At 34.5% G+C, this 14659-nt stretch overlaps 1 protein-coding gene across 3 annotated transcripts in view; it reads left to right on the forward strand.

Moving 5' to 3' along the window:
- KRIT1 (KRIT1 ankyrin repeat containing) overlaps window positions 1-11734 on the forward strand; it is a 36526-nt gene extending 24792 nt beyond the window's left edge. For all 3 annotated transcript variants that reach the window (XM_059396870.1, XM_059396869.1, XM_059396871.1), the window contains 5 exons: window positions 3618-3784; window positions 4841-4928; window positions 5446-5652; window positions 10598-10714; window positions 11256-11734. In XM_059396870.1, coding sequence (XP_059252853.1) covers window positions 3618-3784; window positions 4841-4928; window positions 5446-5652; window positions 10598-10714; window positions 11256-11324 — 648 coding nt within the window. In that variant the 3' untranslated portion in view covers window positions 11325-11734. The remainder of the gene's footprint in view (window positions 1-3617; window positions 3785-4840; window positions 4929-5445; window positions 5653-10597; window positions 10715-11255) is intronic.
- Window positions 11735-14659: the final 2925 nt, after the last annotated feature.

The raw sequence follows: 14659 nt of genomic DNA on the forward strand, positions 1-14659 counted from the left end.
AAAGCCATAGTAGTTAAAACAGTGTGGTTTTGCCTTAAGGACAGTTATATAGACTAATGGAATAGATGTGCGAGTCCAGAAATAAACCCAATACATCTATAACCAAAATCAGTAGTCAGCTGATTAAGTTTTTTAAAGATTTATTTACTTATTTGAGTGCGAGGGAACGCACATGTGAGCTGAGTAAGAAGGAGAGAGAGAGAGAACCCTCAAGCACATTCCCCGCTGAGCAAGGAACCCAGCACAGGGCTCCATCCCAGAACCCCGAGATCATGACCTATGCCGAAATCAAGAGCCAACTGCTCAACTGACTGAGCCACCAGGTGCCCTGGAAAAGGCTATTTCAGCTGCCTTCTGACAAGAGTGCCAAGTCCATCCAATGAAGAAAGTATAGTCTTTTCAACAGATGGTGAAAAGTATGAAATTGGACCCTGATCTCCCACTATATATAAAAATTAACTCAGTAGATCAACAACTTAAGCATAAGAGCCAAAACCTTAAACCTCTTAGAAGAAAACAAATAGGAGATCTTCATGACATTAGATTTGGCAGTGGGTTTTTAAATATAATACCAAAAGCATGAGCAACAAAAGAATTATAGATAAATTGGACTTCTTCAAAATTAAAAAAAAATTGTAATATCAAAGGACATTATCGAGAAAGTTAAAAACAATTTACAGAATGGAAGAAAATATTTTTTTAAAGATTTATTTATTAGAGAGCAAGCAGGGAGAGGGGCAGAAGGAGAGGGAAAGAGAGTCCATGAGACTCTGGGCTGAGCAGGTAGTCGCATCTCAGCTGGTTGAGTTGACTTGAGATCTTGACCTGAGTCAGATGCCTAATTGACTGAGCCATTCAGATGCCCCAGAATGGGAGAAAGTATTTGCAGATCATTTATCTGATAGGGGTTTACCATCCAGAATACATGAAGAAATACAATTCAGAAATAAAAGACAACCCAATTAAAATAGGCAAAAGACTTTAATTTCTCTAGTGAAGATACACATATAGTAAACAAACACATGAAAAGATGTTCAGCATCAGTGGTCATTTGGGAAATACACATCAAAAACACAATGAGAAACTTCCCACTCGTAGGGTGGCTATAATAGTAAAGAGTTTTAAAAAGGAAAATAATGAGTGTTGGTGAAAATACAGAGAAATTGTAATCCTTGTACATTGCAGGTAGGACTGTAAAATGGTATGGCTGCTATAAACAGTAGTGGTTCTTGAAAAAACTAAACCTAATTACCATATGATCTCATAGTTCCACTCTTAATATATACCTGAAGAATTGAAAATACCAACTCAAACAGGTATCTATATACTAGTGTCTACCTAGTATCTATATAATAGAGCAGGATTATTCACAATAACCAAAATGATGGAAACACACAAGTTTCCATCAGCAGATGAATGGATAAACAAAATGTGGTATATATATGAAATGGAATATTATTCAGCTGTAAAAAAGAATGAACTTCTGATAAGTGTCTTAACATGGATAAACCTTGGAAACATACTAAGGAAATAAGCCACATGCCATAAGCCACATGCAGCAGGACAAATATTGTATGATTCTACTTACATTAAATATCTAGAATAGGAAAATTCATAAAAAGAAAGTAGATTAGTGGTTATCACAGGTGTTGGGAGAATGAATTATTATTATTGCTTAGGTTAATAGTTTCTGTTGGGTGAAAAAGTTGTATAAATAGTGGTGATGCTTGCATAACACTGTAATGTCACTGAATTATATACTTAAAATTGGTTAAAATATTAAATTTCTGTTTTACATTTTTAGTGCAGTTTCAAAGAATGTATTAGTTACATAAAATCTGCAAGTAATCTAAGTATACTCACTCTATCTTCTTTCTCCACCTCAGTGACTTTTTTTTTTTTAAAGATTTTATTTATTTGACAGAGAGTGAGAGACACAAGCAGGGCTTGTGAGCAGAGAGCCCGACGCAGGGCTCGATCCCAGGACTCTGGGATCATGACCTGAGCTGAAGGCCATCGATTAACCGACTGAGCCACCCAGGCGCCCCACCTCAGTGACATTTTAAAAGTTGATTGGGGGTACCTGGGTGGCTCATTTGGTTAAGTGACTGCCTTTGGCTCAGTTCATGATTCTGGAGTCCTGGGATCGAGTCCTGCATCAGGCTCCCAGCTCCATGGGGAGTCTGCTTCTCCCTCTGACCTTCTCCCCTCTCATGCTCTCTCTCACTCTCTCTCGAATAAATAAATAAAATCTAAAAAAAAAAAATAAAGAAAAGTTGATTGGTAGAGAAAAAGCAATAATGGTAAAACTTGGATGATAAATGAATTGCATAATTATAAAGAATAAAAAGTGAATTCAAGTGAAAAAGAAGCAAGGCTTAGTAAGTACCTCAGGGCAAATCAGAAAATCATGATCATCTGATAAAACAGTTGTTTTCTTTCATTATGTAATTAAATTCCATTTTGTACCATCTGAAAAATGGAAAAATTACATTTATTTGTTGCATCCTTTCTGTAGGATGAAAATGGCCTGATTTCATTAGAAAAGAATAATTGTTGACTAATGCTCACTGAATATGCTGTTAGGAATTATAACTATTACCTACTCAAACTCTTCAAATTTCACTGTTATTTTTTTTTTTATTTATTTATCAGAGAGAGGGGGCGGGGGAGCGAGCACAGGCAGACAGAATGGCAGGCAGAGGCAGAGGGAGAAGCAGGCTCCCTGCAGAGCAAAGAGCCCGATGTGGGACTCGATCGGAGGACGCTGGGATCATGACCTGAGCTGAAGGCAGCTGCTTAACCAACTGAGCCACCCAGGTGTCCCTTCACTGTTAATTTTGAGAAACTAAAAACCCACAAAACGTTGAAAAAGTAATAAAATTCATTAAATTCACTAACTGCTAATATTTTGCTTTATTACCTTCACTTCTCCGTTTTTTCTTTATGAACCATTCAGAAGTGAGTTCCAGACATCGTGGCACTTAATCCCTACATATTTTAACATATCTCCTAAGAAAAAAGACATACCAACATACTATAATACACCACTTCACACTAATAAAATTTTTATTTCCATAATATTGTCTAATACATGATTCATATTTAGATTTTCCCCAATTGTTTAAGAGTCTTATGTAGCCGCCATACGTAGGATCTAGTCAAGGTTCATACTTGGTATTTGATTGATATCTCTTTAGTCTCTTTTAATCTAGAAAAATCCTCTCATCTTTTTTCCCCATGAAAATCTCTGTTGTTGTTGTTTTCACATTATAGAGAGTATTGTATGAAATTTTATGAAATTCAAATTTGAGTACCCACATATAAGGTATTATGAGAACACCACCACACCAGTTTGTTATTAGATTGTCTGTGGTTGCTCTTGTGCTGCACTAGCTGAGTTGGGTAGTTGTAAGAAAGACTTTGTGACTCATAAAGCTTAAAATATTATTATCTGGCCCTGAACAGGAAAAATTTGTCAGCCTCTGCTCTAAATCAGTAACAGCTCATTTATATATGGATATGTAGCTTTGCTTTTCCAAATTAGAAAGGGACAAGTTGTATATTTTTAACAGGAAATTGTAGCCCAATAACCAAATTATACCTTTTCTTTTAAGATTGAAGACCCGCTAGCTATTCTTATTCTTTTTGATGAAGCCAGATATAATTTACTGAAGGGCTTTTATACAGCTCCTGATGCTAAACTGATAACATTGGCAAGTCTACTGTTGCAAATAGTTTATGGAAATTATGAGAGTAAGAAACACAAGCAAGGTTTCCTAAAGTAAGTATTTAAAACGTGGTCTTGTGCTGTGCTTAAGATTCTGTTTAACCAAGAAAGTTTTAAAATGCTATTAAGAAACATTTATTCTTAAAAAATATATATTTATTCTTTGGTTTGGAACTAAAGGATACAAGGCACGGAATAAGGAAAAAAACAAAACCAAACAAAAGAATGGTAAAACATTCTTAAAGTTATACTCTCTCCAAAGTTACTTTTCTTGTATTTGACTATGGTTTGATATAGCTTTTTTCTTTTCTAAAAATTTTATTTTGGGGGCACCTGGGTGGCTCAGTGGGTTAAAGCCTCTGCCTCCAGTTCAGGTCATGACCCCAGGGTCCTGGGAATGAGCCCAGAATTGGGCTCTCTGCTCGGTGGGGAGCCTGCTTCCCGCCTCTCTGTCTCTGCCTGCCTTCTGTCTGCCTCTCTGCGTACTTGTGATCTGTCTGTCAAATAAATAAGTAAAATCTTAAAAAAAAAAAAAAAAAAAGAAAGAAAGAAAGAAAGAAAAAATTGAAAATCACAATTAATTAAGCTTCAGTGTTTAAAACCTCAGTGTTTTCTCTCAAAGATTAAACATGTGATTTCATGTCTCTCTGTCTTTGGTGTTAATTTTCGGCTCTCCAGAACTAGTTACAGTTGAATGGTTTGGGGTTTTTTTTTAATATTTTATTTATTTATTTGGCAGAGAGAGATCACAAGTAGGCAGAGAGGCAGGCAGAGAGAGAGAGGGGGAAGCAGGCTCCCCACTGAGCAGAGAGCCCTATGCAGGGCTTGATCCCAGTCCCCTGAGGCTTAACCCACTGAGACACCCAGGTGCCCCTGTGGTTTTCTATTTTCAAAAATATTTTGTGGTTGTTGAAAGAAGAAACATTTCTCTTAAATGAGAATGTTGGGATTATGGCCTTTTGCATAAAATTTTGAGAGTTCTCTAATATTTTACAATACAGATTCTTCAGCTCAAAAAATCATGTTACTTAAAGCAGTTTGTTTCTAAATGATTTATGTACTTTAGCTACTAAGGATGATTTATTTAAAACATGTCATATTTGCTTACAGTGAAGAAAATTTAAAATCCATTGTACCTGTTACCAAACTCAAAAGTAAAGCACCTCACTGGACAAACCGAATACTTCATGAATACAAGGTAAGCTTTTAATACAAATAAGTATACTTTATATCCTAGTTGAAAATTTGTAAATTAAATTGTTTGAAATTGTTTAATATGTTTTAAACATAATTACATTAAATTTACTGTCTTGAAATTAAAAATAGACCTTCTAGTTCACACAAAACTGATAGCATGATATTTTTATTTTTAATAATGTGGAATCTTTTACAGGATACATTCTGTATGTTGGCTTCTGTGGTAAGGACTAGAGATTAAACACAGGCACATATACACACCCATGAAATTATACACTATCCCTTTCGAAGGGTCACTTAAAAACTAATAGAATAGAGAAACAATATTTTTAGATTTTGATATTTCTTTCCGTTTTTAAAGATTAACATCTCAAAAAAACATTTCTCTTGGGCTAGTGTCACACAATTGTATTTTTCTCTGGGGGTGGCCATGATTTTACAAACTGCTTAGTTGATCTCTTTGGATTATCAAAGGTATATTCTCTGTTCACATCTCTTTTATTTTACTTTGTTTTTAGAATCTTAGTACAAGTGAGGGTGTCAGTAAAGAAATGCATCACCTTCAGCGCATGTTCTTACAGAATTGTTGGGAAATTCCTACATATGGAGCAGCTTTTTTCACAGGACAGATATTTACAAAGGCAAGCCCCAGCAATCATAAAGTCATCCCTGTGTATGTAGGAGTGAATATAAAAGGACTTCATCTCCTCAACATGGAAACTAAGGTAGATTTACAGCTGTTTTTAACCAGTTACATTTTATAATGTCAAAAAAATGGTACCAGTCTGTATGAACAATCTAGAAATGACGACTATATAATACTATTCATTGCAATTTCATTTGTAATAGCAAAGGATGAGGGTTGAAAAGTAAATAATTGTCAGTAAGGGGTTAATTATATTATTAACATTAATTACAGTTATATGAATTATAGTACATTTCTATGTTGAAATACTGTGCACCCATATAAAAGAATGAAGAATGTATAGAATGATTTCCAAGATATATTTAGTGAAAAAGCACAGTGGTGAACCATATGTAATAGGCTACTATTTGTGTAAAAATGGGGGAAGTGAAGACTGTATTTACATAAATACATATTGCTTGTGTATGATTAGAAAGTCATAAAGCCTTTAGAGAAGGCAATGAGGTAACTGAGAACAAGAGTAGGAGGGAGACTTTTTACTATGTACCGTTTTGCAACTTAAAAATTTTAACTGTGATTATATTACCTATTTTAAAAATTCAGTTAAGTTTAAATGAAAACAATACAGATTAAAAAAGAAAAATAGACTATCTGATACAAGGGATTCACTTTGAAAATTAGAATTTGTTGTAAAAGCCTGGGAAACAGGCAAGATGAAGTGTGGAAGGGACTATTATTAGATCACTTCAGAGCTTTTCCATAAGAGGCTTATTATTGTATTATACTCCTTTTTTTAATCAGAGTCATTATAATGTGAAATTTGGGATTATTTTTAGCATATTTAATGCATTTATCAGGATGAACAGCTTTCTAGTTTATAATAAGAAGCTAAGAAAAATCATTAATTTTGTTCATTCAGATTTGCCTATAAATAGATCAGTTGAGGTAATAAACAGCTTGTCAAAAAAGACATTTTGAATTAGGAAATTTTATCATAAACCTAATTTTTATTTTCATAATCTTTTATTATGTAATCACATAACTTCTAAAAGTAGTTTAGTCATTTTCTGATAACTCCAGATCATCCTTATGGACAGTTGCCATTTTATCACGCTGTTAGATATGCCTGTGAATGGAGATAGAGAATATGTAGGGACATAGTGTTGAATAGGGACTGACTTCAGATGTTTATCTGGAACTGGATTTTTTTGAAGTCTCTGATGTCAGCTTGCTTTTGGGTCATTTGCTCATTATCATTTTCTATTTAAGCTACTTTTTCAGACAAAATAGGTTGCTTCATATTAGTTTGCAACCATTTTTCTATTTCTTTTGTACTAAATTTGTTAAAGGAAATTAAAGGAGAAATTTCCCTTACCATTTCAAGAAGTTTTTCCTCTGCTATTTCAGAGCATTTTATACAACATTATAAATCCTTTATTATACTAAATGGTGATGCTCTGGGTATGACACTAAGACTCTTCTGTAAGCTATAGTGTATGTTTGATATTTGGTAGCATTTCAAATTTAGGCAACAATAAAACATTTTATTTAGTCCCCATATGATGGGTCAGCATTATAACATTTCATGTTATGAATAATATTCTGGCCCAGGAATGAGTGGATTGCAGTAGCAGGCAGAGGATGATAATATTAATAGTTAACAGTCTGCTTTTTTGGAAAGGATAAGATGTTTGATTTCTGGGAATTAAATAAAAATACTGTCCTTGGGTATAAGAAGGTGATTAAACCAAAGGGTAACAATATTTTCTGCCATCTAACCATTACCTTGTGCTCCTTAAACCACTGATAAATTTATAGCACTGATGAAAGCTCTAAGTTATTATATTTTATAATCATCAAAGGTGGGAACAGCTTGTCCTTGGTTGTCTTACAGTCATCAAGATATGCTGGGGTGAATTTGACAAGCTTACTTTAAGAGATTAAACATCTTCACTTGCAAATATACCCTTATTTACATTTAAAACTCTACTTGGGATATGATAGCTTCAGAGATTAAATTTCATGAAAAGCTATAGATAGAATACAGCTGTGTTTTTTATATCAATTCTATCTTCTGTGTCTTGTTTCTCTTTGAAATAATGAGAGTTTTCCCTTAGAAAGTATAAGCTAGCCAATTTCATATGCTTAGAGATTTTTCTGTTATACTTACTTAAAATGTAGACACTATTGAATGTATAATAGACTGTGTTGTAGGTCAGTGTTTTACTATAATGAATGCATTGCTACTTCATCACTGAACTGTACTTGTTAATGTATCTTTAACCATAATAGTTCTACTGCCACACCCAGGCAGTAGATATACCCTTTGCTGATATCAATTTATGTTGGCCATAATGCCCTTCTCAAGTACAACTGGTTATTTAAATATCCACATAATGCCATCTTCATGATCACTTGTCAACAGCACTTTTTCTCCTGTCTGCTGGCTGGCTATGTATTACTTCTGACTTCTGTGGTTCACCCCCCCCCCTTTTTTGGGGGAAAAAAAAAAGAGAGAGAGAGAGAGATTGATTTTATTTTTAAGTAATCTACACCCAACATGGGGCTCAAACTCAAAATCTGGAGATCAGGAGTTGGCACCCCTGTGGTTTTCCCTTTTCTGCTCTCAACTGTTTTTACCATTTCTCTTGTGGTTTTTTATTTCCCTCACTAAACAAGTTGCCCCTTTTTAAGTTTTACCTTCTAGAGAGAACGCCTTTTTCCTTCTGGATTAGACTGATCTCCCAAAATTACCATATGGACTGGGACATTCCAGCTTCATTGAGCTGTTTTCATTATTACGGGTTTCTCAAAAATTCCTTCCTTCATGCATTCTGTTCTTTACCAACAAAACCTTTACTTCAAATTTAGAACCTCAGTACTTCTGTTAGTAATTTGGCCTCCATATAATTGAGGACTTGTACCACAGTTTTTTTTTTTTTTCTGTATATTAAATTGTTTTGAGGCCATACTACTGGAACATTTTCTGCATCTTGATTGAACAAATTTCAAGCAACTGATCCAAAAGATAGATAGATCCAAAATTCGAGTATTATATCTAGAATCAGTATTTCATTGTGTACATTGGTAAATAGATATTTTAGCATATCCTATCTACAAAGCTATATTTTACAATATAAATGTAATTTGCTTATTGTAAAGACGATGTTACTCCCATTATATATAATGTACACTCATGAAAATTAATTGTACTGTTTCATTTAAGAACATCACTTTAAAAATGCCCTAAACCTATCTTTTTCACGTAACTTCAATTCTTTTTCTTTTTAAGTGATTTTTTTTTTTGAAGATTTTATTTATTTGACAGAGATCACAAGTAGGCAGAGCAGCAGGCAGAGAGAGACAGGGGGAAGCAGGCTCCCTGCTGAGCAGAGAGCCCAATATGGGGCTCAAGCCCAGGATCCTGGGATCACGACCCGAGCCAAAGGCAGAGGTTTTAACCCACTGAGCCACTTCAGTTTTTATAATCAATACGTGAAGAACTGCTAGTCATAGAATGCAGATGTTTTTAAACGTGTATTATAAAGGTTGCGCAAACACTTTCTTTGTACATGTGTGTATATAAAGGATATATTTTCAGGGCAGGAAAATGAAAGTTACTGTTAGGAGAGACATTTTAAAATAATCAAAAAGATACAATTGAATGCCTGTTTTAAATATAGCTTTTCATTAGGAAAATGTAGGAATAGGTTATTCTAATACTTGCTTTAAATGATTTGATGAATTTTTGAAGGGTATATTATTAATTTTTTTTTTAAATAATGTTTTCTTTTTTTTTTTTTTTTAAGATTTTATTTATTTATTTGTCATAGAGAGAGAAGCGAGAGCAAGCACAGGCAGACAGAGTGGCAGGCAGAGGCAGAGGGAGAAGCAGGCTCCCCGCCAAGCAAGGAGCCCGATGCGGGACTCGATCCCAGGACGCTGGGATCATGACCTGAGCCGAAGGCAGCCGCTTAACAAACTGAGCCACCATTTTTATAATTATGCTCATTTTTACAATAGATATATCACTGTACTTAATTTTAGTGAGATGGAATTGCCTAAGTCAGCATGTTACCTCATGTAAATTTCAGATCTGAAAGTACCAAGTACATATTCAGAAGATACTGCATAAAATAAAGGGAATGTTTTTAGTATGCAGAAAGTAAAAACCTATTTAATTTTCCTGAAAGTCACTGAGAGATTGGGAATCTTTTTTTCTCAGCTTTACTGAAACATAATTGACATATAACATTGTGTATGTTTAAGGTATACAGTGGGTTGATTTGGTATGCTTATATATTACAAAATGATTATTACCATAGCATTAGCAAATACTTCCATCATGTTACATATCACAATTACCATCTCTTTTTTGTGATGAGAACATTTAAGATCTCCTCTCTCAGTAACTTGAAATAGATATTACAGTATTGTTAACTATAGTCACTATGCTGTACATTAGATTCCCCAGAACTTACTCATCTTATACCTGGCAAGTTTATACTCCATGGCCAACATTTCCTCATTTCACCCATCCCCCAGCCCTTGGTAGCCACCATTCCATTTGTTTCTGTGACTTCAGCTTCTTTAGACTCTGAATTAAGTGGTATCCTGTAATATTAGTCTTATTCTGACTTATTTCACTTAGCATAATGACCTCGAGGTCTATTCATGTTGTGGAAAATGGAAGTACTATCTTCTTTCTCATGGCTGAATGATATTCCAGAGACTGTGTGTGTGTGTGTGTGTGTGTGTACACATACCACAGAACAGGCATCTTTAAAATATTTTGTCAGTCTAATACAAACAATTTATCATTACTCGAGGTAGTCTCCTGAGCATCTACCATCTATGTGGCTCTGTACTTTAGGTTCTGTGAGGTTAATATGGGTACCTCATAGATTTTATTCTGACATTCAAAACCATTATGTTTAGACAGGTCAATTAGGGCACTATAGATAGTAAGAGAGGTATTGTTTTTAATATATATTTCAATAAAACAGTTTCTAATTATGTTGCAGGCTTTACTCATCAGTCTTAAGTATGGTTGTTTTATGTGGCAGTTGGGGGATGCTGATACATGTTTTCAGATCCATAGTATGGAAAATAAAATGAGCTTTATAGTACACACAAAACAGGTAAGTACTTATCAATTACTTTGGACTTCTTATGAACTGCTGTATTAGTGATGTGATAAGCACTGGGTGTTATACACAACTGATGAATCATTTAATATTACATCAAAAACAAATGATGTATTATATGTTAGCTAATTAAATTAAAAAGAAAAGGAAAAAAGATTTTAAAGTGACAATCCATTTTGCTTCAAGGAAAACCTTTGATAACTTATGAAATGAAGATATTTAAGACCAAGAGAAAAAAACATAGGCCTTGCCTAAGCAAATAACCTGAAACTTATCTGAGTAAGTTTTATAATAGTGAATATTTCAGTTTTATAATAGTGAAAATCTTTTTTCTGCCATTTCCTTTAATTCTGGTCAGTATTCCCTATTTTTTTTTATCAAGATATTAGGTGCTCCTTAACTCTCTTGAAAGCCTAAGTACTCCTATTCTTGACAAGCTGCCTTCTACCAAGAAGCTTCCTTTTCATATATATAGGGAACTGTCCACTGCCATACGTGTTTGATATTTACTGTCACCATATATTTTACTTTGTAGGCTGGCCTTGTGGTAAAACTATTAATGAAGCTAAATGGACAGTTAATGCCGACTGAAAGAAATTCATGAGTGGAAAGCAGCTGATACTTAAGCCACCACATTTTGTAATGCAGTTTTTTTTTCCATGAAAGATTTCTTAAACTATTACTTGTTTAAGTCTCTTGTAATATATATGTATACTATTACATTGTACAGAATCTGTACTTCTGTTTGGTGTGTAATATACCAGTTAGTTTTATATAATATCATAAGCTATTCTAACTTTTGAGAGAAACATGCAAAAAAGTATAGATTGATCATCTGTATATTAATGGACGAAACAGTAAGCTTTATAAAAAGTTATTTTTGGTAAATGGTAAAGAATTTGAAGTGGAATGTAATGAAATTAAAATAGGTTTGGTATAACTTTGTGTGTCATTTCAAAATATACTGAAAGTCAACAAAGTTGAATAAATATATTTTCTACTTAAACTACATAACACTGCTATTCCAAAAATTTTTCTGTAATCCAAGAAAATTTATCAACATGTTTTTAAAAGTCTTAGTTAAGATGTATAACTAGTATAAGTTTGTATTTCTCAAAGTATAGTTCTTGAGCCCCCTGCATCATAATTAACCTGGATGCCTCTTTAAATGAAGATTTCTGGGACTCGTATATATAAGTTCATTCACTCTCCAGAAGCGGCAGTTCTTAGGAATCTTAAATTTGGGTTTTTTTCTATTGAAATAATTCCAGATCTAGTAATGAATTTGAATTAAAGTAAATGACACAAAAGTGCCTGGCACACAAGCATACACATACATAGACACACAGATTAACTGACAATCTCTGGATATAATCTCCATTTATTACATATGTTGTATTTTTATGATTTAGCTTAATGAATCATATTGCCTTTACATTATATGAAGTAGATCACCAAATATCTGTTTCATTTAGGGGGAGTACTGATAGCATAGATGAGGAGCTGACTCATAATCTGAGTCATCTGACTCATCTTGACTAATCTGCTATTTAATAAGCTTAGAAACTAGTCTTTCCAAGCCAACAGTTAAATGAGTACAGAGATATAGTAGTTATATTTGAAGTTGTCCTAAAGACGACAGATAATTTATATATATTGCAATTGACACTTCACATTAATTTCTGTTTATTTCTAATGGTGCTCTTTCTGAGCCTTATTAAAATTATATGTTTAAGTAAATTGAACGAGAAAACCTGATTTTATCTCTAAATCTGTTCTAAGCAATTTTGATTCTGCATAAACAATGCCATGTTTGGTTTCATTCATTCCAGTGGCCCCAACTGAAATACCCTGTTGACTCCCAAACCTAAAATTTCAGTCTCGGATTCTCTTATGAATTCTAGATCTTAATTTCCAATTTCCTGCTATTCTAGCTCTACCTAAATGGTGTACAAAAGGAACTTCTGTTTCTTCATACCTGGAAACAGAATCTGTTCCCTTTGCTTGCTCAATTCTGCCCTTCCACTTGTATTTTTTGTTTGCTTTGTGGCATCATCAAATTGCATCCAGTTGCTTAGCCTAGAAATCTTGGAGGGGTTTTCAGCCTCTCTCTCCTTTCTTATTCTAGACATTTCATTTATTGAGTCTTGTCAAATGTCTTGTGAGTGCTTTCCCATTCCCTTTCTCCCCGTTGCACTGCATCCACCCTCGTTCAAGTCCTTATCACTTGTTCCTAAGTTTATTTAACTTCCTCCCTGGCTTCCCCTGGCTGAGGCTCTACACCCTGCCCACATATCTGCCACACTGGTGCCAAGTTCACCTTTCTTACAGATCTGATTATTTCATTGCCCTCTGAAAGCCTTTCATGGTTCCTTACTATATGTAGAATTAAATTCCAACTCCTTAGTATTGCATATGGGGACCCCAATTTCATGGTCTCTAACCTTCCTATCCAGAGTAATGTGTAACCACTTTTCCCACACTCATCCTGTGCTCCAGCCAAGTGTTTCCTAACCCTGGTTCTGCAGTCATGTAGGGAGTTTGACTGTGTAATGACTCAATAAATGTAGGGTGGGGCTCAAGGATTTCTGTTTTGTTTTGCCTTTTTTAAAGATTTATTTATTTATTTGAAAGAGCAAGAGAGCACAAGCAAGGGGAGTGGCAGAGGGAGGGGGAGAAGCAGACTGTCCGCTGAGCAGGGAGCCTGACGCACACCCTGGGATCATGACCTGAGCCAAAGAAAGACACTTAACTGACTCAGCCACCCAGACACCCCAGGATTTCTGTCTTGAAAGTACCCCATGTAATTCTGATGTACAGCTGGGGTTTAGAACTGCTCTTACAACCAACTTTAGGAGTTAGCTAAATGCTTTTCCCTTCACAGAGGGAGGTAAGGATGCAATCATAGTACTTCAAACAACTCTCTGCTCCATAGAATACAGTGTACCATCCTGGGTTACACAGTATGGCAGCCCTGTAGGGAAGGGAAGACTATTAGAGTAGCTTGGTGTTAAAGGCTTAAAAATATATAGCATTAGAAAGTCAATTTTCAAATATAGTATTGAGGGGAAAAAATCATTTTCTGTCAGAGGATAACAAACCAGAAATAAGCAAGAACAGAGAAATACAAACAAATTTTAATGAATCCCTAGTATTGGTCAGACATTGGGTATGTACTGGAGATAAAAGATACCATTTTCCTTTTCATCATTCTTTCAGTAAATCTGAGTGCTATTTATGGGCCAGGGATCCAGTAGTAAGAAAAACAAAGCTTCTGCCTTTACTTAAACAAAGTTTAATGAGGGAGACAATAAATACTCATGGAAATATATATTTTAAAGTCCAATAAGTGATGAAAGGGAAGCATAAAGTGGGAAGCTTGATCTAGCTTTAGAGATCAAGAGAGGCGTCCCTGAGCAAGTGATGCCTGAACTGGTATCTGAGGAGTGAGAAAGGAGGATATAAAGACTTTTGAGGGAGAAGGGAAATGGAGTGAGGTGTTTTGAGCCAAAGAATGATCCTGGAGAATTGAAATTTTTTTCTCATTTTTAGCTAAAAAGTAAATTCAAACAATTGTTTATCCAAATCACGACAAATGAGTTTCCATTTTAAAAATAAAACCAACAATGAATGCTGGAACACTGAAAAGAAATAAAATGAAAACAAAACAAACCCCAGAACAGCTAACGCTACACATGATAAATGTATTAGAAAAAACTTGCTGAAGAACGTATCTCATAAGATTAAAGTTGCCAAAATTGACCACTCCCACCAACATCAGACTTGATGGAAATATTTAACAAAGTAAAACTGGCCACAGTTCTTGACCAAATTTAATAGATGAATTGGATCAATAAAATTTAGAATTTAATTTGATCCTGAGGAACTCAATAGCAGAAACTAATTGGAACTACTTAAATATATGCCAAAAATGCTGGC

The sequence above is a fragment of the Mustela nigripes genome, chromosome 4, assembly GCF_022355385.1.
Source record: "Mustela nigripes isolate SB6536 chromosome 4, MUSNIG.SB6536, whole genome shotgun sequence".
Taxonomy (NCBI): domain Eukaryota; kingdom Metazoa; phylum Chordata; class Mammalia; order Carnivora; family Mustelidae; genus Mustela; species Mustela nigripes.